General features: G+C 57.0%; 1 protein-coding gene across 2 annotated transcripts in view; it reads left to right on the top strand.

Annotated features, from left to right (window-relative positions):
• Window positions 1–21,261, top strand: part of GTF2IRD1 (GTF2I repeat domain containing 1) — a 104,402-nt gene that overhangs the window by 27,503 nt on the left and 55,638 nt on the right. For both annotated transcript variants that reach the window (XM_054714836.1, XM_054714837.1), the window contains exons 2-9: window positions 3,609–3,737; window positions 6,274–6,415; window positions 8,776–8,931; window positions 10,900–11,083; window positions 11,754–12,064; window positions 13,280–13,369; window positions 15,260–15,343; window positions 19,110–19,293. In XM_054714836.1, the coding sequence (XP_054570811.1) occupies window positions 3,615–3,737; window positions 6,274–6,415; window positions 8,776–8,931; window positions 10,900–11,083; window positions 11,754–12,064; window positions 13,280–13,369; window positions 15,260–15,343; window positions 19,110–19,293 (1,274 nt within the window). In that variant the 5' untranslated portion in view covers window positions 3,609–3,614. The remainder of the gene's footprint in view (window positions 1–3,608; window positions 3,738–6,273; window positions 6,416–8,775; window positions 8,932–10,899; window positions 11,084–11,753; window positions 12,065–13,279; window positions 13,370–15,259; window positions 15,344–19,109; window positions 19,294–21,261) is intronic.

Genomic DNA, 21,261 nt, shown 5'->3' with positions numbered 1-21,261 from the left:
GAGGAGAGCGACATGGGATTTATGTGGCTGCTGTTTACAGGGGGGACTGGGGGGCACAGAAGGGCAGGGGGGCTGTGAGAAGGCCACTGCCAGGGTGTGGGTAAGCGAGGGTGGTGGCAGGTGACGAAGAGTGGACAGATTTGGGTGCGTTCTGGAGCGGAGCGGCGAGACTTGCCCCGGACCGTTTTAGAAGTGACAGAGAAGGGACTCGAGGATGAGGCCTCGGTTCCAGCCTGAGTGGATGACCAGAGAGAAGCAGATCTGAGTGAGAGGCACGCAGTGCTCCCTTGGAGTTGCTCGTAGATGGTGGAGAGTGAGGAGGAGTGGAGGAGGCAGGCTGGGGGTGGCATCTCGGGAGACGTGAGCGAGAAATCGAGTCACCAGCACATATGTGATATTTAAAGCCCAGAGATTGCCTAGCAGTGAGGGAGGGTGCTGGACAGGGAAGAGGAGAGGGCCCAGGACCCACTAGCGCGTGGCAGTCAGTGCCAGGAGGGCAGTGCCCAGGAGGTGGGAGGTGACTGAGGATGGGGCGGGTGCTCGCGGTCTCCCTGCCTCTTGACCCTCACGGTCCTTGCCCACCAGGAGCCCAGGGGGGCTGGAAGTCCCTTGTCACTGAGGGCTCCCTGGCCACTTGTGCCCAGGTCAGGGGCCAGCTGCCCATTGCTCATGGTGTCACTTCTGATGTCCTCTCCAGGTACCGCAGAGCGGCACTCGGGCACCTCCAGCCTCACCCCACCTGGCCCCGTCTGTTTACCAGGGTGTGAGGGCTCAGGCTGTCGCCTCAGTACACACCGTCCCCTCCTCCAGGGGCGTTGCTCCTGTCTAGGCTTGGGCACTGCCCTCCTTGTGAACTGCCTGTCATACTTTGTGTTCTGTTTCATAGAGTGTTTTGGTTTTATTGGGTGATTTTCTTTTCCCTTCTCTCATTTTCAGTTTAGAACTACCCCCCGTTTACATGGTTGATCCAGTGTGGTCCCAGCAGACCTGGGTCTGGGTCTCCTGTGTGCAGGGGTCATGGCTCATGGCTCCCAGCCCAGCGCTCTTGCCCCTGCCCCAGCCTCAGCCGCTCCAGCTGCGTGGAACCCGCCCGTCTCAGAGGCCCGGGAGTTTGCAGGAGGATCCTCTCTCACCTTCGTCCCCAAACACACCCACTTGCCCAGGGCTGGGCCTTCTTGGCTTAGGATAGAGGGTCCTGGGAGCCCAAATAGCCAAGACAAGGAGTCAGGGCATGGCCCCCAGCCCAGCCTCCCTTCACTCCCTCCATCACCCCTCCCTTTCTGACTCCCTGGATCCTTCCTAAGTGGATTAGGAGCCGCAGCCGGCTGGGGCGACCTGGAGGCCAGGGCTGGAGTGCAGTCTGGTGCCTCCTACTTCGCCCTGATTTGATTTGGACTGAGCAGCTGGGAGGCTGGCAGCCAGAGGCCTTTCTGGGAATGGCTCAAGGGACTGGCACGCGGGGGCAGCTGAGGGGCGGGGACAAGCACCCCAGACTGACAAACCTCTCAGCTGGTCATGCCACAGAAGGCCCCCGGCCCTCGTGCTTGCTGCCTCTTGGTCCATTAGCACGTCTTATTCATGGCCTGTTATACCCTCGGCATCCTTAATGCTGTGGATTTTGAACGTCTATAATATTGCAATGTAGGGGAAGAAATACATTTAATAAACGTTTAGAAGTGAACCCAATATACATTTTGGCCAACTGCTGACTGGCCAGTTGTTAGAATCAATATTTACCCACAGCCAACAGCAGACTCCGGCCAAGACTGAGGCCAGAGCCAAGCTCTGATGCGGCCCTAATTCCTTTGACTGTTTCTGTAACTGAAGTCGGACACCTCTCACCTTGTTATATGTGACACACTCAGACATTTGCTCTTTTGTGTCCTCGGTGTTATGAGCCACTTAAAGGCCACAGTCCTTGGTCCATCGTCTGTGTCCGGCCCTGAGCTGTGCCCTGGGGGTGCAGCCGTGACCTGCAGACTGGTCCCTGTCCTCACAGAGCGTAAGGTCCAGGAGCAGCTGCACCGATAGAAGACACTCCGGGCTTGGCACCCTTTAAGGTGCCAGACCCAGCTCTCACCTGCCCAGTGCTGTTCCCCGCCCCCGCCCCATCCCTAGTCATGTACACAGACTCCTTCACTCCGATCTGCTGGAAGTAAGGAGGCCGGATCTGCAAACTCCCTCCAAGGGCCGCAGCCCTGGTCCCTGCTCACTCCCTAAACGGACCCCCTGGGGCCATGCACAGAGCGCTAGATGAGGCTGGGCCCCGAGAGGGAAACCGACTGACCTCTGCCCTCTCCTTGGCTTGGATGAGCGAGGGGGCAGCTGCCTCTAAGGAAGGCACTAGCACTAAGGAGGCCTGTGGGTGGGCCCCCCGACATGTTTCCTGGGGTCTGGAAGGGGAAGGGCAGGATGGGACGGGAGCTGAGGGAGGCTGACCTTTGCATCTGGTGGGTGCCCAGGCCAGGCTGGGTGGCACAGGGGCAGCAGGCCAGTTTCCTGCCTAGGGAATTCCTGATAGGGGGGCCCTGGTCTGAGGGTGCCCCAGAGACGGGGAGAATGCAGCTCTGTTCTCCAGGAGCCTTATGACGAGGGGACAAAGTCCTGTGTGTGAGAAACCCAGGTCTGAGAGGAAGCAACCTCTGTATCTCTGAGACTGAGTCCTGACAGCCAGGAAGTAGACTGTGGCTCAGAGGCCTCGGGGCAGTGGCCTTCCCCGGGGGCGCTTGTGGCTTGATACAGAGCTGGGATGGAGGAGTTCGAGGACATGTGGGAAGACGGCAAGGGTAGCTGGGGCAGGAGAGGGCAGGAAGTGGAGGGAGGTGGGTACCTTCACAGCAGAGGCAACAACTAAAAGCTGAGCAGGCAGTCCACAGATGACGAAGGGGCCAGGAAAGGCACTCGGGGCCGGGAGAGTGGAACCTGTGACAGCTGGGGAGCCACAAGAATGTGGCTACGTTGCCTGGCCAGCATGGCTCAATGGTTGAGCATTGACCTATGAACCAGGAGGTCATGGTTTGATTCCCAGTCAGGGCACATGCCTGGGTTGCGGGCTTGATCCCCAGTGTGGGGCATGCAGGAGGCAGCCAGCCAATCAATGATTCTCTCTCATCATTGATGTTTCTATCTCTCTCTCCCTCTCCCTTTCTCTCTGAAATCAATAAAAAAAAAAAATTTTTTTTTTTTTTAAAGAATGTGGGTATGTTTGGGGGATGATGACACCTAGAACGCTGGAACATGGGTGTCTGGACCAGGTACCTTGAATACCAAGCTGAGTCCAGAACTGTGGGCAGTAGGGAGTCACATAGGGTGTGTGAGCAAGAGAGAGCTGTAGCCAGAGCAGTGCGTATGGGGAGAGTTGATGGTTGGGTTGCTGGACAGACTGGTCATGGTCCTGGGCTCAGCTCTGAGGCTGCAGACTTGGGGGATGTACTCCATCTTGCACATAAGACCCTTAGGAGAAGAGAAGGCCAGCTCTTGACTCGTCCCACGTGGGAAGCAGGAACAGCCCTGAGGTCTGGGGCCAAGCCAGTCGGGGCGGGCCCCTACCACGTGTTCCACTCCCCGCGGCGCACACCCACCTCTGTCTGCTCCCTCTCTCTCTCCAGGTGACCATGGCCTTGCTGGGGAAGCGCTGTGACGTCCCCACCAATGGCTGTGGGCCTGACCGCTGGAACTCCGCCTTCGCCCGCAAAGACGAGATCATCACCAGCCTTGTGTCTGCCTTAGATTCCATGGTGAGTACCCCGGCCCACCCCTGGGAGTGGGGCACCCAGCTTTATAACCAGACGTTGGAGCTCGAGTCCCACCTCTGCGTAGGTCAGGGGACGAGAGGCTCAAGTGAGGTTAAGTACATAAACATCCAGTCCTGGGAATAAAGGCTGGCCCCAGTCCTCATCCCCTGCTCCTCGTTTCATTAACTCTTACTCAAGGCCCGTCGCTGGCGTGGTCACAAGCCTCCCTCCCAGCCCCTGGAAGATAGTGTGCGGGCAGTGATTCGTTAGAAAGCTGTAATCCCAGTGTTACAGCAACAGCTGTAACTGCATCTTGGGGCTGGGAGAGAGAAATGGGGCTTCATAAATTACTCTTCTGGCACCGTTGCCTACATATCTAAGCCTTTACTAGTAAATGAGAAAATAATAATATAATTTTCCTCTATCCTTTTCCGGGGAAAGTTCTATGATGGAGGGTAGGCAGGTGGTGTGTGTGTGTGTGTGTGTGTGTGTGTGTGTGTGTGTGTTTAAATCTGCATTTTAGGATGGTGAAGTTGAAATTCAGAGACAGCAGTACCTTACCTGAAGTCACACAGTATGACCAGTTTTTGAAGTGGACTCGGGTGCAAAGTCTTCAGTTCCCTAGGACAAAGGGCCTCCTTCCAGGCTGTTCTGCTGTAGGTGGTTCTAGAGCAGCGTAGGTGGTGTTGGGCCAGAGGCAGCCGCCCCCCGGGGAAGGTGGCTGGGTGCAACCCCTGCCCTGCACAGAGCCGCCTCCCTGAGGAGGGAGCCGCCCCGGGCCCTGCAGCCGTAGTAGCCCGCTGGTGGTGGGAACGCAGCCGACACAGGCACGGGTGGCCATGACCACAGCCACGTGCCACAAGAGGCAACTGACATGTAGATTGTAACTAGCTAACATTAAGTACAGTAAACAGTTCAGTTGCTCAGTCACACTAGCCTCATTTCAAGTGCTCAGTGGCCACATGAGGCAAGTGGCCACGGTATTGGACAGGGCAGAAACAGAATATTTCTGTCATGGCAGAAAATCCTATTGGGCAGCACTGGTCTAGAGGGTTTTCCGAGGCTCCTTGGGGCCTGGAGGAGCCGATGACTCTGTAGCTAGCCTGGCGACATGCAGAAGACAAGCTCCCCCAGCCCCTGGGCCCTTAACGGATTTCCTGAGGGACCTTCACGGGGGACAAGGCACTTGCTTGGAAGTGACTGAACTCTGGCATCCTCCGGGGCTCGGGGCCAGGGTCCTCAGGTGGTCCGCAGGGGTGTGGGCAAGTGCTGTCCGTCATCACCACCCCACCCCACCCCTGTTTCAGACCCTCCTCCAGGCATTTCCTCACGGCCCCCGTTCTTGGTGCCTTTGGGTGAGTCGATTCCCTGCTGTGGCCTCAGCTCCTTCAGCTGAGAAGTTACCACACCACAAGGCTCTCCTCCAACTCTGACAGCCACTCCTTTGTTAGAAACAACCAGATCTGTTGGTCTTGTTTGTTAATATCCTGCAGTGTTGCTGTGGGGAAGGGAGTGGCAGGTTTTGCTTTAATCTTAGAGAATAGAAAACAAAACCCCCCTCAGTAGGGGATCAATGGGGACAGGCCTGCTGGCCCTACAATGTCCCAGCTTCCTCACCAGAGCAACTCTAGGATGGAGCTGGACAAGAGGCATGATTATGGCCCAGAGAGGGTGAGGAACATGACTAGGTCACACAGCAGCAGAGCTGAGATTAGAAGCCAGCAAAGCACTACCTAACTCAGAAAACCCCGCATTTATCAGGCACCGACTGCATGCTGAAAGTTACAGGCAGGGTTTTCCTGGTGAGATAGGTCAGAGGCCTGAGATGTTAGTGGTCTTGGTTGAGGGTCCCCTGTGTTAGGGCTCCCCTTGCAGTGAGCCTGCCAACCTCAACTCTAGGGCTGCAAAATACCTCTTTGCCTGGATGTCCACACGGATGCCCCGTTTAGAAATTCTTTCCCGCCAACAAGGCCTCCTTGAATCCCCACAACCAAACCCATTGAAACCCTTCGAGCTGGGCCGCTTGTCTCCATTCTGCAGGTTTGGAAACGGGCCCAGTGAGGGGTGTGACTGCCCCAGACCCACAACAGGAAGTGGCTGAAGTGGGATTGAAGCCTAGATCTGTCTGAGCCTTGGTTCTCCTGGGGCCCATCCTGCCTTTTCCTCATCCAGGGCCTAGAGAGTCCAGGACAGGATTGTCCCTGGGGCTGGGTCCAGGCCTAACAGAGGAAGCCCACCCCAGAGCAGGGAGGACCTGGGGAAGAAGGAAGGGCAGAGGCCTTGTGCCTTTGGTCTTCCTCCAGCCTCCGTAAACTTATCTTCTCCCCCTGACCTTGGCCAAGCTCGTGGGGGGATTGGGTGGGGGGCGGCCGGGTCATTCATTGGTTCCCACTGCAGATTCTAAGACAGAGAATGTTGGAGGAGTGTGACTGCTCCCTGGAGCTGCTGGTGGGAACTCACATCCCACCCCCAAAGCTGGCATGAAGGTGTGCGGGGATGGGGGACCTTCCCCGGCTCACGCACCCTGCTCCCCCTGTAGTGCTCGGCGCTCTCCAAGCTGAACGCAGAGGTGGCCTGTGTCGCTGTGCATGATGAGAGCGCCTTCGTGGTGGGCACCGAGAAGGGGAGGATGTTTCTGACCGCGCGGAAGGAGCTGCAATCAGACTTCCTCAGGTTCTGCCGTGAGTACCCCGGGACTCTGCAGGGCCAGGGTATTGGGTCCCAGAACAACACTGGGGGACGCTGTTGGGGGACGCCCTGGACAGGAAGGGGTTGTGCAGGCTTCCTTGACTTGGCGTTATCAGGGGCAGCCCCAGGTTTAGTTGGAATCATACAGCAGCCCCTCGGTTGGTAGCGCCTGGCTGACTGAACCCCAGGGCCAGCCAGCCCCATCTACTCATTGACAGAAGGGGACACTGAAGCCCAGTGCTGCCCAGTTCTTGTGCATCCCTGACACAGAGGCTGAGCACACTTGTTTAATACTTACTGAGCACCTGCTGTATGCAACGCCCTTCACAATGCCAACGCATTTATCTTGGCATCAACCTTATGGGGTAGGCCCTGTTATTGTTATAGTGATATCATCCAACAGGACATGTCCAGCAGCACATAGGAAATGCTCGGTAAATGTGAGCAGTTAGTGCTGCTCTGATAAATTGTGCCCTGGCCCTGCCACGAACTGCTGCTGTTCACTTTTCCCAGCAGGCTTCGGGCACAGTTACAGTTACCCCTGGTTCACAAACGAGAAACAGAGACCCGGTGAGCATAAGCCACTTCCCCAGGGACATAGCCGACGAGTGAGCGAGGCAGGATCTGAGGCCAGGCCTCTGGTTCTGAAACCCATGCTCTTTCTGCTACACTCCTTCAGAATCGGGGGGGATGCAGCACGGGAACCCCAAGAGCCTGCCACAGGGTTCCGGTCGCTCTCAGCAGAGACCGACATTCAGGGCTGTGAGCCGGAAGCCCCCGAGAAAGAGGAGTTGTTCCGAGGCCCCCAACCCTTCAACGCTACTTGAGCCTTCAGGGCCCCTCCTAACCCAGGCCCTGCCTCTGCATCTGACCTCCCGGCGTTTCTTATCCCGGTTGTACTTATCCCGGCTGCGCTGCGCTGCATGCTGGTTCTCCAGCTCTGTGTCCCTTCCCATCTCTGCCTCTCCCCCACCTGGAAGGTCCTCATCCTCTCCTCTACCTGGCAGGTGCCTGCCCAGCCTCCGCCTCAGGCCGCATTTAGGCCCCTCCGACCCTCGAACCTTTGCTGTGGTTGCTCCCCACACCATGCCAGCCTCCTGTGCCCTAAATTTCCATCTGCGCCTGGTGCCCCACCTTCACCTTTCTGGTGGATTCTTGGGTCCTACAGGATTAGGGCCTGGCCCCAGCGCTGAAGGCTAGCACTCAATCGAGCATTCGAGCTCTTGAGTTAAGGGCAGGCCCTGGAGTCTGGCCCTGCCACCTGCTACCTGGCCTCAACCTCCTCATCTGTGAAAGGGGAGAACAGTGCTACCCTCCTCACAGGTCGGTCTGAGGATTAAATGAGTTAATACCTGGCAAGCACTTAGAACAATGCCTGGCACTTAGTGGACACTCAGTACATGCCAGCTGTTGTCTTACCAGTATAGCATTTTCCTTATACCCCAGGTCTGGACCCTGGGATCAGCCATTTCAGGGAAAGCCGCCCCTTAGCATTGGACATATCATTCCTGGGGCCCAGCCGCTTCCCCAGCCTCCCCATCCCACTCAGCCCTCAGAGCCGGCACCCTCTCTAAGGGAGGGCGGGCGGCCGGGGCAGGGTAGGGTGGGCAGTAGCAGGGTCTGTGGTCCCCAGTTGGCCAGGCTGGAAGCCAGACTGGGGCCTGAGGAAGGTGCACCTGGCTTCCCGGAGCCAGGCAGAGCCACTATTTATAGCGCCGGGAACTCGGGCTGGTTTATTTCAGGCGTCACAGATCCTCGGAGGAGAGCAGGCTGCACGCTGGGAGGGGGCCGATGGACTCTCCTCTCATCTCCTTTCCTGCACTGTTTCCAGCAGCTTCCCCACCCAGGGACCCACGGGCACGCCTAAGCCTCCGCCCTAGCCCAGCCTTGCATGACCCTGCCTCTTCCAAGCCTCTCAGCCCCCTGGTGGGGTCCTCATCATCTCCCCATTTGGCAGAGCAGAAAACGGGGGCCTCGATTGTTTAAAATGGAGCGTTAGTGTCAGAGCACAGAAAGAGACAGATGGAATAGACATTCGTTGGACCCCAGTTCTGAGCCAGGCCAGCTGGTCTCCAGTGAGAGCTCACAAACTGAGGCCCAGAGAGGAAAGAGACTTGCGTACGGTCACACAGCAGGTTAGGGGTGGCCAGGGTCAAGACCCAGGCCCCATGACAAGCCTGGCCTACGCAGGGTTTGCTCACCCATTAATTCTTCATTCATTCATTCACTCCTTCATTTGCACTTGGTGTTGGGTGGCCCGCTGCTGAGCTCAGCGCAGGGCAGGGACAGTCCAGCTCCGGGCAGGGGGTGAGATGGGTGCTCACCACCCCTCCGTGTGCTCTGTGTCCCACAGGAGGACCCCCGTGGAAGGAGCCGGAGGCAGAGCACCACAAGAGGGTGCCTCGGGGTGAGGTTGGCGGCCGGAACATCCCTCGGTCGACCCTGGAGCATGGCTCAGATGTGTACCTTCTGCGGAAGATGGTAGAGGAGGTGTTTGATGTTCTTTATAGTAAGATCCTTCCTCATTCCATTTGGGGGCCCCAGGCGGGTGGGAGCCCTAGTCCCCGCTCCGATGAGGAGGCTCCCTTCTGCCCACTATGGACCCTGGGCAACACTTCAGTGCAGCTCTCCTTCCTCCTGCATCTCTAGGCATGGATCTTCCGCCCCAGCCCGTGTCCTGACCCACCATCCCCGCTGCCCCTGCCCAGGCCCTGGTGGTCACTGCCACCTCTCACCGAGAAATGGCCCCAGGCCTCCTTACCTGTGACCAAGGGCATCTTCCCAGAGCACAAGTCTGACCATGCTCTTTCCTGTGCTTCCTTTGGGGGTGCCCTGTCGCCTTCAGTGTGGCTTGAGCACCCACCACAGCCCCTCCCCGCCCACCTCTCCAGCTGGGCCGGCCGGGCTGACCCACCTCCTGAACCACTTCCTGTTCTCCAGCACACCCTGGCTCCATTTCACACCCCCTCGCCTTTGCAGCACTGTGCCCTAGGGGACTGCCTTCTCTGTGTGGTGGACACCATATTACTCTAAGGCTCAGAGCCCCCCACAGACTGGTTGGGGCCCCCTCTGGGTACCCACTGTGCCCTCTCCCCTCACCAGGCCAGCTGCTCCCAGCGGGGTCAGGGATGTACCTGCTGTCTCTGTGGTCCCAGCCTGCAGGTCAGGTCCCGGCAGCAGCAGGGTTCAGAGGGCATTTGTTGAATGACGGAGTGAAGGCTACCTGGCAGCCAAGTCTTTCCTCCGAGGCTGGGGAGGGACAGGCCTGGCCTTTCGTGGGAAGCGCCAGGCTGCAGAGTCAGGGCCCAGCGGTCCCTTCACACTCCCCAGGTGACCTTGGGCAGGTCCTACCTCATTATCTCTAACTCGCTTTGTACCTTTCCCCATTCCTCTCTGGTTCTGTGGAGCAAAGGTCTGTGAGGGGACTCCTGCTGTTGTGTAAATGTCGGGAGAAGGAGGCCAAGCGGGGCGATGGGGCCCAGAGGCCCTGGGTAAGCACACCGGCCACCCTGGGACAAGAGGGCTTGTCACTCGTGGTTGGCTACGCCACTGCAGACACTTTTGCCAGCTGCAGGGTTCGTGCGCAGAGTCCCCTGTGCCCCTGCCCACTCTGCCCTGGCCTCCTTCCCCACCTGGAGCAGAATCAGAGGTGGCACTGAGGTGAGGGCTGTAGCAAAGGGGCAACAACGGATGTTTCTGAGCCCAGGCCTCTGGCCCTCCCACCCCCTCGCTCCCCAGCCAGTCTCCCCTCTTCTCACCCCTTCCTTCATCCTTTCCATCTTCTCAGTCTGTCTCTCCTCTCTCTCTCTCTTTTTTTTTTTAAATACATTTTATTGATTTTTTACAGAGAGGAAGAGAGAGAGGGATAGAGAGTTAGAAACATCGATCAGCTGCCTCTTGCACACCCCCTACTGGGGATGTGCCCGCAACCAAGGTACATGCCCTTGACCGGAATCGAACCTGGGACCCTTGAGTCCGCAGGCCGACGCTCTATCCACTGAGCCAAACCGGTTTCAGCTCTCCTCTCTCTTTTTCTGAATCCCCTCTTTCTGTTTCCTCTCTACTCCGTCTTCCTTACTCTCTCTCCCTCTCATTCTCCTCTCCCTTCCTCCCTATGGCTTTTTCCTTGCAATCTCTCTCCTGCCCTCTTGTCTCTCTCTCTCTCTCCTCTCTCTCACCCCTCCTCACCTCACCTCGTGCCCACAGCCCCTGGCCTGCTTTTCCCTCCACCCAGATGCCTCCATGGGTAGCCCTGGCCCTCAGACAATGGGTCCTTACCCACAGCCCCCACCCACCGGCCTCTGGGGTTATTCTGTGTGAAATCTGCATTTAAGGAGCTGATGGAGTTCTTGTTTCCTGGGAACCCAGCACCAAGGAAAGTCACTCGACATGGCCCCAGCTCTGGAGCAGGCCTGGCCCCCACCCATCCTGGCTGCCCTCTCACACCAGACCCTCTCCTCGATCCCTCCTCCCACAGGCGAGGCCCTGGGAAGGGCCAGCGTGGTGCCACTGCCCTACGAGAGGCTGCTCAGGGAGCCAGGGCTGCTTGCCGTGCAGGGGCTGCCCGAGGGCCTGGCCTTCCGGAGGCCGGCTGAGTATGACCCCAAGGCCCTCATGGCCATCCTGGAGCACAGCCACCGTATCCGCTTCAAGCTCAAGAGGTGAGTGAGGCCGCCTGCCTGGGAGAGGGCCAGGGTCCGGTGGCTGGGCCATAAGGGCTGGGCCAGGAAAGGCTAGGAGGGTGACCTGCTTCCATGCTGGCTCAGCCCCGTGTGGTCCCTTCAGACCCACAGGGGACCCTGGTTGTAACAGTTGCCAGTCTGATGGTGGAGGTGAGGCAGAAGTGTCATCATGGAGTGTTACCTGAGCAGGCGTTAGTCACGGGAGGCCTCCCCGGGGTTCGCTGTGGTGCAGAGAGGCAGGGAGAGGCGTGGCTGGGGGAAATAGCACCAGCAGCACTGCAGACTCCAGGGGCGGCCGGGCAGAGTGTGGAGGTGGCAAGGCAGACCAAGGGCCATCCGTGCTCCAGCCCCACTGTCAGCACACGGGCCAGGAAGAAGAGGGGCATGATGGGAGGTGGAGGGATTAACTGCAGCTGAAAGGACACCGTTGGTGGACGGGGACACAGAGGCGGAGGGCCGGGCCTGGCCTCTCCGGTCACGCCCCACCCCAGGCCTGCGCCCCCCCACCTGTAGAATGGGGAATGGCTCCTGTCCTGCGTACCTCACAGGCTGTCATGTTCTGCGGAGGGAGGGCTGAGGGGCTGCAGAAGTTACGTAGCCAGCGGTCAGGTGCACAGAGCTATTGTGTGTCCTTGTCTCTTTTACCCAGGCCACTCGAGGATGGCGGTCGGGATTCAAAGGCCCTGGTGGAGCTGAACGGTGTCTCCCTGATAGCCAAGGGGTCTCGGGACTGTGGCCTGCATGGCCAGGCCCCCAAGGGGCCACCCCAGGACCTGCCCCCCAGCGCCACTTCCTCCTCCATGGCCAGCTTCCTGTACAGCACTGCACTCCCCAACCACGCTGTGAGAGAGCTCAAGCAGGAGGTGCCCACCTACCCACTTGCCCCCAGCGACCTGGGCCTCAGCCGGCCTGGGCCTGAGTCCAAGACTCCCACTGCCCAGGACTTCTCTGACTGCTGTGGTAAGCTTCTGCTAGGGCCCCCATGTCTGGGGGTGGGACAGAGGTTGCTCATTTAGGGCACCCTCTAGGGCAAGTCAGGGTATCCAGGCCTTCCCAAAACTGAAGGAGGAATGTTGGGGCACAGGGCTAGGGCAGGACAAATGGCATTCAGGCTTAGACCCAGTCAGACACCAGGCCTTCACTCAGCCTTCTGTGAACAGTGTCCTTGGCCTGGGACCAAGAGACAGCCAGAGGACTCCCAGAGGAATCTATGGAAAACATGCTTGGTCACATGCATTTAATAAGCACCTACTATATTCCCACTGGACCAGGGACACTGGAAGCGTCAGAGAAGGAACAGCTGGATATGAGAAAGACTTTGTTCATATCCTGGCTTCTCTACTTAGTGGCTAAGTGTCCTGGGGCAAATCTTTATCTCTCTGAGCCTCAGTTTTCTCATCTGTAAAATGGAGATGCCAGTAGTGCCTACCTCGAGCTGTTGTGATCATGATTAAATGACAGAGCTTCTTAGAAATGCACATGCTCAGGCCCCATCAAAGTCCAGCTGAGTCTGAAGCTTTGGGGGCAAGGCCCAGCTGTCTGCAAATGGACAAATCCACTAAGTGGTTCCAATGTACGCTCAAGTTTGAGAACTGTTGGCATGTAGTAGGTGCTTATAAGTTATGTTTACTATCTATAATAATAAAAGGATAATATGCTAATTAGACCAGACATTTTCTGGACGTCACTCCAGACATCCTTCCTGATGAAGCCGAGGCCAGAGGGAAGCCAGCCCGGGTCTTGGGTGCCAGCCAGCAGCCAGAAGAGGGAAGCCCGGGTCCCAGGTGCTGGAGGGAAGCCGGGGGAAGGAAGGCTTACTCTTGCACAAATTTTTGTGCATCGGGCCTCTAGTTATTATTATAAGGAGACAGAAGGATGCCCACATACATACAAATGTGTGGGATTTACATGGCTGTTTTGTCCCCACCTGTAAAAGGTGACCTCAGACATCCTGCCTTCCCTGATCTGCCATTTGGATAGCAGACTCTGTTCAAGAATGTCTCAGGCCTCTGGTTAGAGAACTTGCCTAGAGTTCATGAATACAGGACTCAGTTCTGGGGTGTTTGTGTTGGGTGACATTGTTACCCCAGAGCCAATGCCTGTGCTCCGAGGCCAGATCTGGGGACCCCGCTGGGGGCCCACCTCGAACCTGTACCTTTCCTTTTCCTTGTCCAGGACAGAAGCCCACCGGGCCTGGTGGGCCGCTCATTCAGAACGTCCATGCCTCTAAGCGCATCCTCTTCTCCATTGTCCATGACAAGTCAGGTAGGACAGCGCCCATGGCAGCACCCTGGCCAGAGTGGGGGTCGGGGGCTGAGGGTGGGGCTTGATAAAATGGAAATGCGTCTACCATCTCTTTGTGAGAGAAAGGAGGACAGCTCTGCACAAGGGACTTGTGAGTAAAACCAGAGTGTAATAGTTACATGTTGCTGCGTAACAAATTGCCCCCAGAGTTAGCTTAAACCAGCAAGCATTTATATCTTAAAGTTTCTGTAGGATGGGAATTTAGGAGCAGCTCATCTGGGTGTTCTGGCTCAGGATCTCTCATGAGGTTGTCGTCACAATGTCGGCTGTGGCCATGATCATCTGAAAGCTTGACTGGGGCTGGAGTCATCGCTTCCAAGCTCAGTGGTGTGGCTCTCGGCAGGAGGCCTATTCTCACTACTTGGGCCTCTACAGGGCTGCTTGAGTATCCTCACAATATGGCAGCTGGTTTCCTGAAGTTAATGATCCCAGGGAGAGTGAGGAGGAAGCCACATGTCTTTTATGACCTAGCCTTAGAAATCACTGTCACTTTTGCCACATTCTACCCGTTAGAAGCCAGAGCTTGATCTAATCCACACGCAAAGGGAGAGGGAGGAATTAAACGCCACCTCTTGAAACAAGGAGTATGAAAAAAATGTGGACAGATTGGAAAGTACCTCACAGAGAACCGAGAGCAGGAAAACGTGGGCTTCATTTATACCAAAGAGGGATGAAGACTTCCCAGCAGCTTTGCCTCGTGGAGGTCTCCGCCTCACCTTCAATGAGAGGCTCTTTTTAGAAAACCTAGTCCCCTTTGATGAGATTGGAAACCCAACTGCCCCAAACAAGGTTCATCCCTGGCAAGGGGAGGATGTAGGTATCCTGATGGAGCAGCCTTGGTGGGCAAGGGGTCCAAGCTGGGATAGAATCTCGCTGGGTACTGGTTGGGTGATCTCAGGCAAAATACTGAGCATCTCTGAGCCTGTTTTCCCATCTGAAAAATAGAAATAATATCTATGTTTAAAGGTTGTCATGAGGGATTGAATCGGATATTATATTTATACATATATAAAGTGCTTAGCACAGGTAAGCACTTAATAAATTAAAGATGTCGCTCTATAATTATAATGACAAATGATCACTTTTGTTATTCCAGTTAAATTGAGGCAGAGGCTTTGGTTTCATGTAAGAGGCCAGTGGGGTTAGGGTTTAGGGCAGTGATGGCGAACCTATGACACGCGTGTCAGCACTGACACGCGTAGCCATTTCTGATGACATGCGGCCACTGAGGCGGCCGCATGCCGAGGATGAAACATTTGCTGCTCCTGAGGATGAAACATTTGCAAAATAATGTTTTTTCCTCAAAGTGACACACTACCCGAGTAATGCTCAGTTTTTTGGCGAAGTTTGACACACCAAGCTCAAAAGGTTGCCCATCACTGGTTTAGGGAAAGCCAACAACACCAAGGCTAGGTGAGACCCCCGGATGTATGAGGCATGAGCGTTTGGTCTTTGAGGTCAGGACTCAGCCTCTCTGTTCTCCAAGGGAGCGTTCTCCCAACTTCCTACCTGTCTGGGACAGGAGGAGCCCAGGATGGACCGGCTGAGCCTGCACCATCCCCTCTGCCCGTGGGGCAGACGGAGGCCAGAGGAGAGAGCGTGTGGGGAGACTGTCAGAGCATCCTGGATTTGTGTGGGCTGCTTCCTGGGGGAGGCTGGGGCGTCAGGGTCCGAGGTGGGGATGGTGGAAGGGCTGTGGAGGGGAAAGCCAGGGCCCAGGGCTGTGGAGAGAGAGTGGCTGTCTCTGGGGCACAGCCCCGGCCGGGAGCGGGGGCGTCTCTTCACGAGGCAGCCTGACCACGGGGTCACGTCTCTGACTGGGCCTCACTCGTACCTCCTGTGTTTTGATAGAGAAGTGGGACGCCTTCATCAAGGAAACCGAGGACATCAACACGCTCCGGGAGTGCGTGCAGATCCTGTTTAACAGCCGATATGGTGAGTGGGCGGCGGCCCGCTGGGCGGCCCGGGCGGCGTGTTGAGCATCTCATTACGTGGCAGTCACTTGTGTTCCCTAACATGACAGCCAGAGCCATATGCTGGTACCCGCATGCCATCCGCGCTAATGTCATCTCCTGTCTGAGTAGGGGGTGGTTGTGTCAATATTTCTCTTCCAGATTCTCCAGGGGGTGGGGCTGATGGCAGAGCCCCAGACCTTGACTCACCTGTGGGAGGCAGGCAGATCGGGGGGCAGGCAGTTAAATGAAAAATGGCTGCTTGCAAATTCCCCACAGCACCGTGCCCCTTCCTGCCTCCTTGCCTTTGCCTGTGCTGTGCCCTCTGCCTGGCATGCCCTTTGCATTTTTGGAGGCCAAGTCCCACTTGTTCTTCGAGACTTAGCCTGGGCTAGGTGGGCCTCCAAAGCCCGGTCAGGTAGGGTTGAAAGGGGCTTCTCGTGAATAACAAAGGATGCCCTTCACACCCCTGTCACTCAGGAGGTTACAAGGGTTTTGTGAGCCCTTGCGCCAGGAACCAGAGTTGAAGACCACATACATACTTACTGTATCACGTATCGGTCTTGCTTTCTCCCTTCTCTTCACGCACATTTATGGATTCGCACACTTACCAGTCATGCATTGCGAGCCCCCGGCCTTGTGCCAGGCTCCCTGGCCAGCTCTGGTCTCACGGTGTTGCAGCAGTTGCTGAAGATGGGTCTTTGGTAGCAGGCAGTGCTGTACAGCCACACACTCCAGTGCAGGCGTCCTCAAACTACGGCCCTGCGGGCCACATGCGGGTGTTTTTGCCGTTTTGTTTTTTTCACTTCAAAATAAGATATGTGCAGTGTGCACAGGAATTTGTTCATAGTTTTTTTAAACTATAGTCCGGCCCTCCAATGGTCTGAGGGACAGTGAACTGGCCCCCTGTTTAAAAAGTTTGAGGGCCCCTGCTCTAGTGTGTGGTAGCACACAGGGATGGGAGCCCTCAGAAAGAGGCAGCTCAAGGAAGGTGAGTTCTCAGCAGGCCCGGGGAGTCATTGATGGCTTCACGGAGGAGGTGCCCTTTGATCCAGGCTGGGGCTGAGGAGGCCTGGGCACATGAGCTTGACAGTTCCAGGTTGGGGTGGGGCTGAGCAGGCCCTTGAGGCCTTAGTAAGAAGTCTGGGATAGGCTGGGTGCCTTTGATGTGGCCACGCTGGCCCACCCACTCCACCCCTCTGCCCGGGACTGGAGGGCTGTCTGCACCTGAGTCCTCCAGGCCCCAGGCAGGTGTGAACTGGATGGGAGGCAGGGGGAGGGAGCTGGGGAGGGCTGTGCCCCAGCCTCGCTGGCACGCAGCCACCAGTTTTCAGGCCTGTTGTGGGCTCTTGATGTTTCCGGAATGTGGAACCTTTTCTAGACATGAGCACCTGCGCCCCACCACAGCCAAATCCCAGCAGGAATGTTGGACTTCGAGTGGTCCAGGTCTTGCCCTTTCTCAGCTTTCCCTTCAGCTGCCCAGGGGAGGAGGCTCCCCGTGAATATTGGGGGATCCCATGGGTGAGAACATTGGGCGACCTGAGGCATCCTGCAGACCCCGAATGAATAGATTCTGTTCCTGGTTCTGTCCTTTCAGCCACCAGTTCTGGGGGAGGTGATGGGGCTGGGGTACAGAGGGGAAAATAACAAAGAAAGGGGGGTGGGCAGCCTTTAGGGAGCCTCAAGGACATTGTCACCTGGGAAACGTAGAGACGAGACGAAGGCTGTCGGATTGTGCATGGTGGCTTGGTTCTCCCCAGCCCTGCTGCAGCTGGAGGCTGGGCAGGGTCATGCCTCCGTCCACTGGAGCCCCTTGCTGCTGAAAAGACAGGCCCAGCCCATCTGACGAACCCACGTGGAGATGAATTTACGTAGACTCGAGGAACCTATTGCTCAAGTGCTGGGGCTGGGGCTGGGGCGTGGCTGGGGATGTTGGAGGTGGGGAGTCGGGGGAAGAAATGGTTTGACAGCTGTTGAGATTTCGAGGGTTTGATTTGACAGTGAGTTAAGTGTGACTTCACAGTGGGATCTGGCTGCCAAAGCCACCAACGCAGACCTGGGCTGCATCAACAGGAAAACCATGTCGGCCGTGTCCCAGGAAGGGCCCACACAGCCCTGCTCTGCCCTGGTCAGGGCCTGGCTGGAGGGAGGTCCAGCTCAGGGCTGGTCCTTGTCAGGACAAAGACAAAGCCTGGTGGGGACACAGACAAGGCCAGGATGGGGAAGGGCCTAGGGAACAGCGAGGAGATGTAGGTCCCTTGGGAGAGAACAGAGTAAGAAGGCAAGAGTGGACACCTGGCCCTAGCTGGTTTGGCTCAATGGATAGAGCGTCGGCCTGCGGACTGAAGGGTCCCAGGTTCGATTCTGGTCAAGGGCACATGCCCAGGTTGCGGGCTCGATCCCCAGTAGGGGGTGTGCAGGAGGCAGCCAATCAGTGATTCTCTCTCATCGATATTTCTATCTCTCTCTCTCCCTTCCTCTCTGAAATCAATAAAAATATATTAAAAAAAAAAAAAAGGGTGGACATCCGGTCCAGCTCATCTCCTGAGACCTCCCAGGCCTTGGGGAGAACAGGAACGCATGAAAGTACCATCACGCTCTGGCCAGGTGGCTCCGTTGGTCAGAGTGTCATCCGTACACCAAAAGGTCTCGGGTTCAATTCCCAGTCAGGGCACATACTTAGGTTTCGGGTTTAAATCCTGGTCTAGGACCATATGGGAGGCAAGCAGTCGATGTTTCTCTTCCTTTCTCTCTCTCTAAAAATCAAAATTTTTTTTAAAGTGCCATCAAGCACACAGTGGGTGCTCAAGTAGTGTTTGGTGAGTGAATGAATAAACACATAGAGAGCTGGGGTGTAAGTGAATGACTGAAATGCACTAGACCAAACCTCATAGTCCAGAGGAAAAGAACAAGTAACCACTCATGAGCCCGGATTCTGTCTGCAATGCTGTCGGCAAAGCTGTCAGCTTCCGGCCCGGATCTCATTTATGTCACTGAAGAGTGAGAGGAGTGCCAGGCCCTCGCTGGAGGAAGAGGCACACCTGCGTGGCCAGCGGCATCCTGCCAGAGCCACCTGGAGCCTGGGGCTTCCTGCAGCCATCACTCACTCGGTGGAAACGCAAGGCGCACTGAGGTGTGCCAGCCCCACCTCGGTCCCAGACGTGGGCAGTGAAGGGCCCCCTGCTCCCATGGAGCTTAGGTTCCAGACAGTAAGCCAGTGAATAGATGAGCATGTCCGCAATGGCAGGTCCTGATAAACTCGGGGTGAAGAACAAAGCGGGGTGGGCTTGGGAGGGGGCCGTTTTAGGCTGATGAGGGGACATTTGACAGACACTTGGAGAGAAGGAGAGAGGGAAGCATCTGGTTATCTGGGAGGAAAGTATCTGAATAAACAGGAGAGCAAGAGCAAAGGCCCTGGGGTGGGCGTGTGCCTGGCATGTTAGGGAAGCAACAAAAAGGCCCGGAGACAGGAATGAGCAAGCAGAGGGGTGAGAGGAGGGGGATAAGGTCCCAGGTGATGGGGTCCTGGTCCCATCGAGCCTCAGAGGCCCAGGGAGGACTTGGACCATCCCTGAGTGAGATGGGAGCCCGTGGGCATTTTCTAAGAGAGATGACGTGATTTGACATTTCAGCATCGCCACCGGGTGGCCAGAGGTGCCGGGTGGTGGGAGGTGATGGCGGCCATGGCCCTGGGGCCCTGCGTGCCCTGCGGCCTTCACCTTGCACTCAGCCTCGCCATTGCCTTCCAGCGGAAGCCTTGGGCCTGGACCACATGGTCCCCGTCCCCTACAGGAAGATTGCCTGCGACCCGGAGGCTGTGGAGATCGTGGGCATCCCGGACAAGATCCCCTTCAAGCGTCCCTGCACCTACGGGGTGCCCAAGCTGAAGCGGATCCTGGAGGAGCGGCACAGCATCCACTTCATCATTAAGAGGTGCTGGGTGGGTTGCAGGGGGCATGACCTTTGTTCCACGCTAGGCCTGGGTTGAGGGTATTAGGGTGTGAAGGCTGGGCAGGGGCAACAGCAGGCATGAGGCAGGGCCCTGGGGAGGCGACGATGGGGCAGGGATTGAATGAAGGGGTTCTCTGACTTGAAGAGAGAATCAAGCAGACCCGGGAGAGAATTCGGACCCTTTAACCTAACAGCTGTGTGGTCTCCTCTTACCTGGGGAGAGTGTTGGCCCTCCTAGCTGGCAGGAGAATTGCCCTCACAGGTACTGGACTCACCACCAAGCTTGTCCCAGCAGTTCCAGGCAATGCCCAGACTTCCCGGATGATCCCTCCTAAACCGTTAGAGATGGAGGGGTGGCCAGAGGCCGAGCCTGCCAGCCCCCTGCCTCCAGGCAGCACTGCATGGTCCCTCCCCAGGCATCTGTTCCGGGATGTTTCCCCTTGGCGGTGTGAGCCCAGTGCATTCATTTACTCATGTGCCTGCTCGCTTATTTGTTGCCACTAGACTATAAAGTAAGCAGGGACCGTGGACAGGGCTGTGTTTGGCTCATTACTGAATCCCCAGTGACCATAACAGCCCCTGGTAGGTAGTAGATGCCTAATACAGATCTATGGAATGAGTGAATGAACGCACGCACGCACGCATGCTTGGCCAAGTTGGGCTCATACCTTCTGACTTCTTGGAGCTTAGGAAATAAACGGGGTAATGGGAGAAAGAGAAATGGGTTGAGGGAGCCGACGTAGGGTGGTCAGGGGGCCTCTGAGAGAAGGCCCCATGTGTTAAGCCAGAGCTGGGAGTTTGAGAAGGGTGGGCCCCATAGAGAGCTGGGCAGTGTTTGGGCGGAAGGGATGGCCTCAGCGAGCAGTCTGGGTTCTCCAGGGCTGCAAGGAGGCCAGGGTGTGAGCAAAGGTTGAGAATTGTCCTAGGGTGGTGGTAGGACTTCTGCAGGGCTGCTAGAGGCCAGAGTCGGGGTCTCACAGGCCCTCTGGCTGCGGGGAGACTTGAGCAGAGGTGGGGAGACGGGCAGGAGGCTGAGCCGTGAGCCAGGCCAGCGTGGCCGGTGGAGGGGGAGAAGTGGCGGGATTTGGGATAGATGCTCAGCTGTGGTGGGGTTTGCTGGCGGATGGAATGTGGGAGCGGGGAGGAGAGCAGGGCGACAGGGATCACCCCCATGCTTCCGGGTGAATTCACTTTGGATATGTGAACTCAGGGAAGATCCGGAGATGACATCCTCAGAGGCCAAGTTGAGATGTCAGGAGCTCTGGAGAGAGGCCTGGGTTAGAGATAAAAATCTGAACATTGTCAGTCTGGGCCAGGAAGGGATCTCAGGGAAGAGAGAGGTAGAGATAAGAAGAGAAGAGGGCTCATGTTAGAGGCCTGGGCGAGGACCAAAGGCTGAGGCAGCTGGCCAGGGCAGTGGGTGGGCCTCTCGGTGCCTCCCAGGGGATGATTCTGGGAGTCAGGGCTGATAGTGTGGGCCTCCCACCCAGAAGCCTTCACCGCCTCTGGCCCTCAGGGTGCAGGGCACACTCTCTGGCCGGTTGGCAGCCACCCAGCCAGCCTTCTTGCTGCTCTGCCCTCCCACACCCCCAGGAGCTCCTGCCACCGCCCCTGCCTCTGGGCCTTTGCTGAAGCTCTTCCTCCACCTGGACCGGCTTCCCACCTGTCTGTCTTTCAAGGCTTGGCTTTTGTTTTTCTCACCTGGGACCTTATCCCCCTGCTTTCACCCCTCTGCTTGCTCATTCCAGTCTCCGGGCCTTTTTGTTGCTTCCCTAACATGCCAGGCACACGCCCACCCCAGGGCCTTTGCCCTTGCTCTCCTGTTTATTTTCTTTTCTCTGAAAGACCACACCAGACCACGCCCCCTTCCTTCATTAGCACACTCCTTGCTGGCATCGGCATCTGCATCTGAGCCACACTGACTGGGTGGCCACTCACGTCATGATAACC

The sequence above is a fragment of the Eptesicus fuscus genome, chromosome 4 (assembly GCF_027574615.1).
Source record: "Eptesicus fuscus isolate TK198812 chromosome 4, DD_ASM_mEF_20220401, whole genome shotgun sequence".
Taxonomy (NCBI): domain Eukaryota; kingdom Metazoa; phylum Chordata; class Mammalia; order Chiroptera; family Vespertilionidae; genus Eptesicus; species Eptesicus fuscus.
The sequence above is the reverse complement of the archived record's forward strand: the minus strand, read 5'-3'. Positions and strand labels throughout refer to the sequence as shown.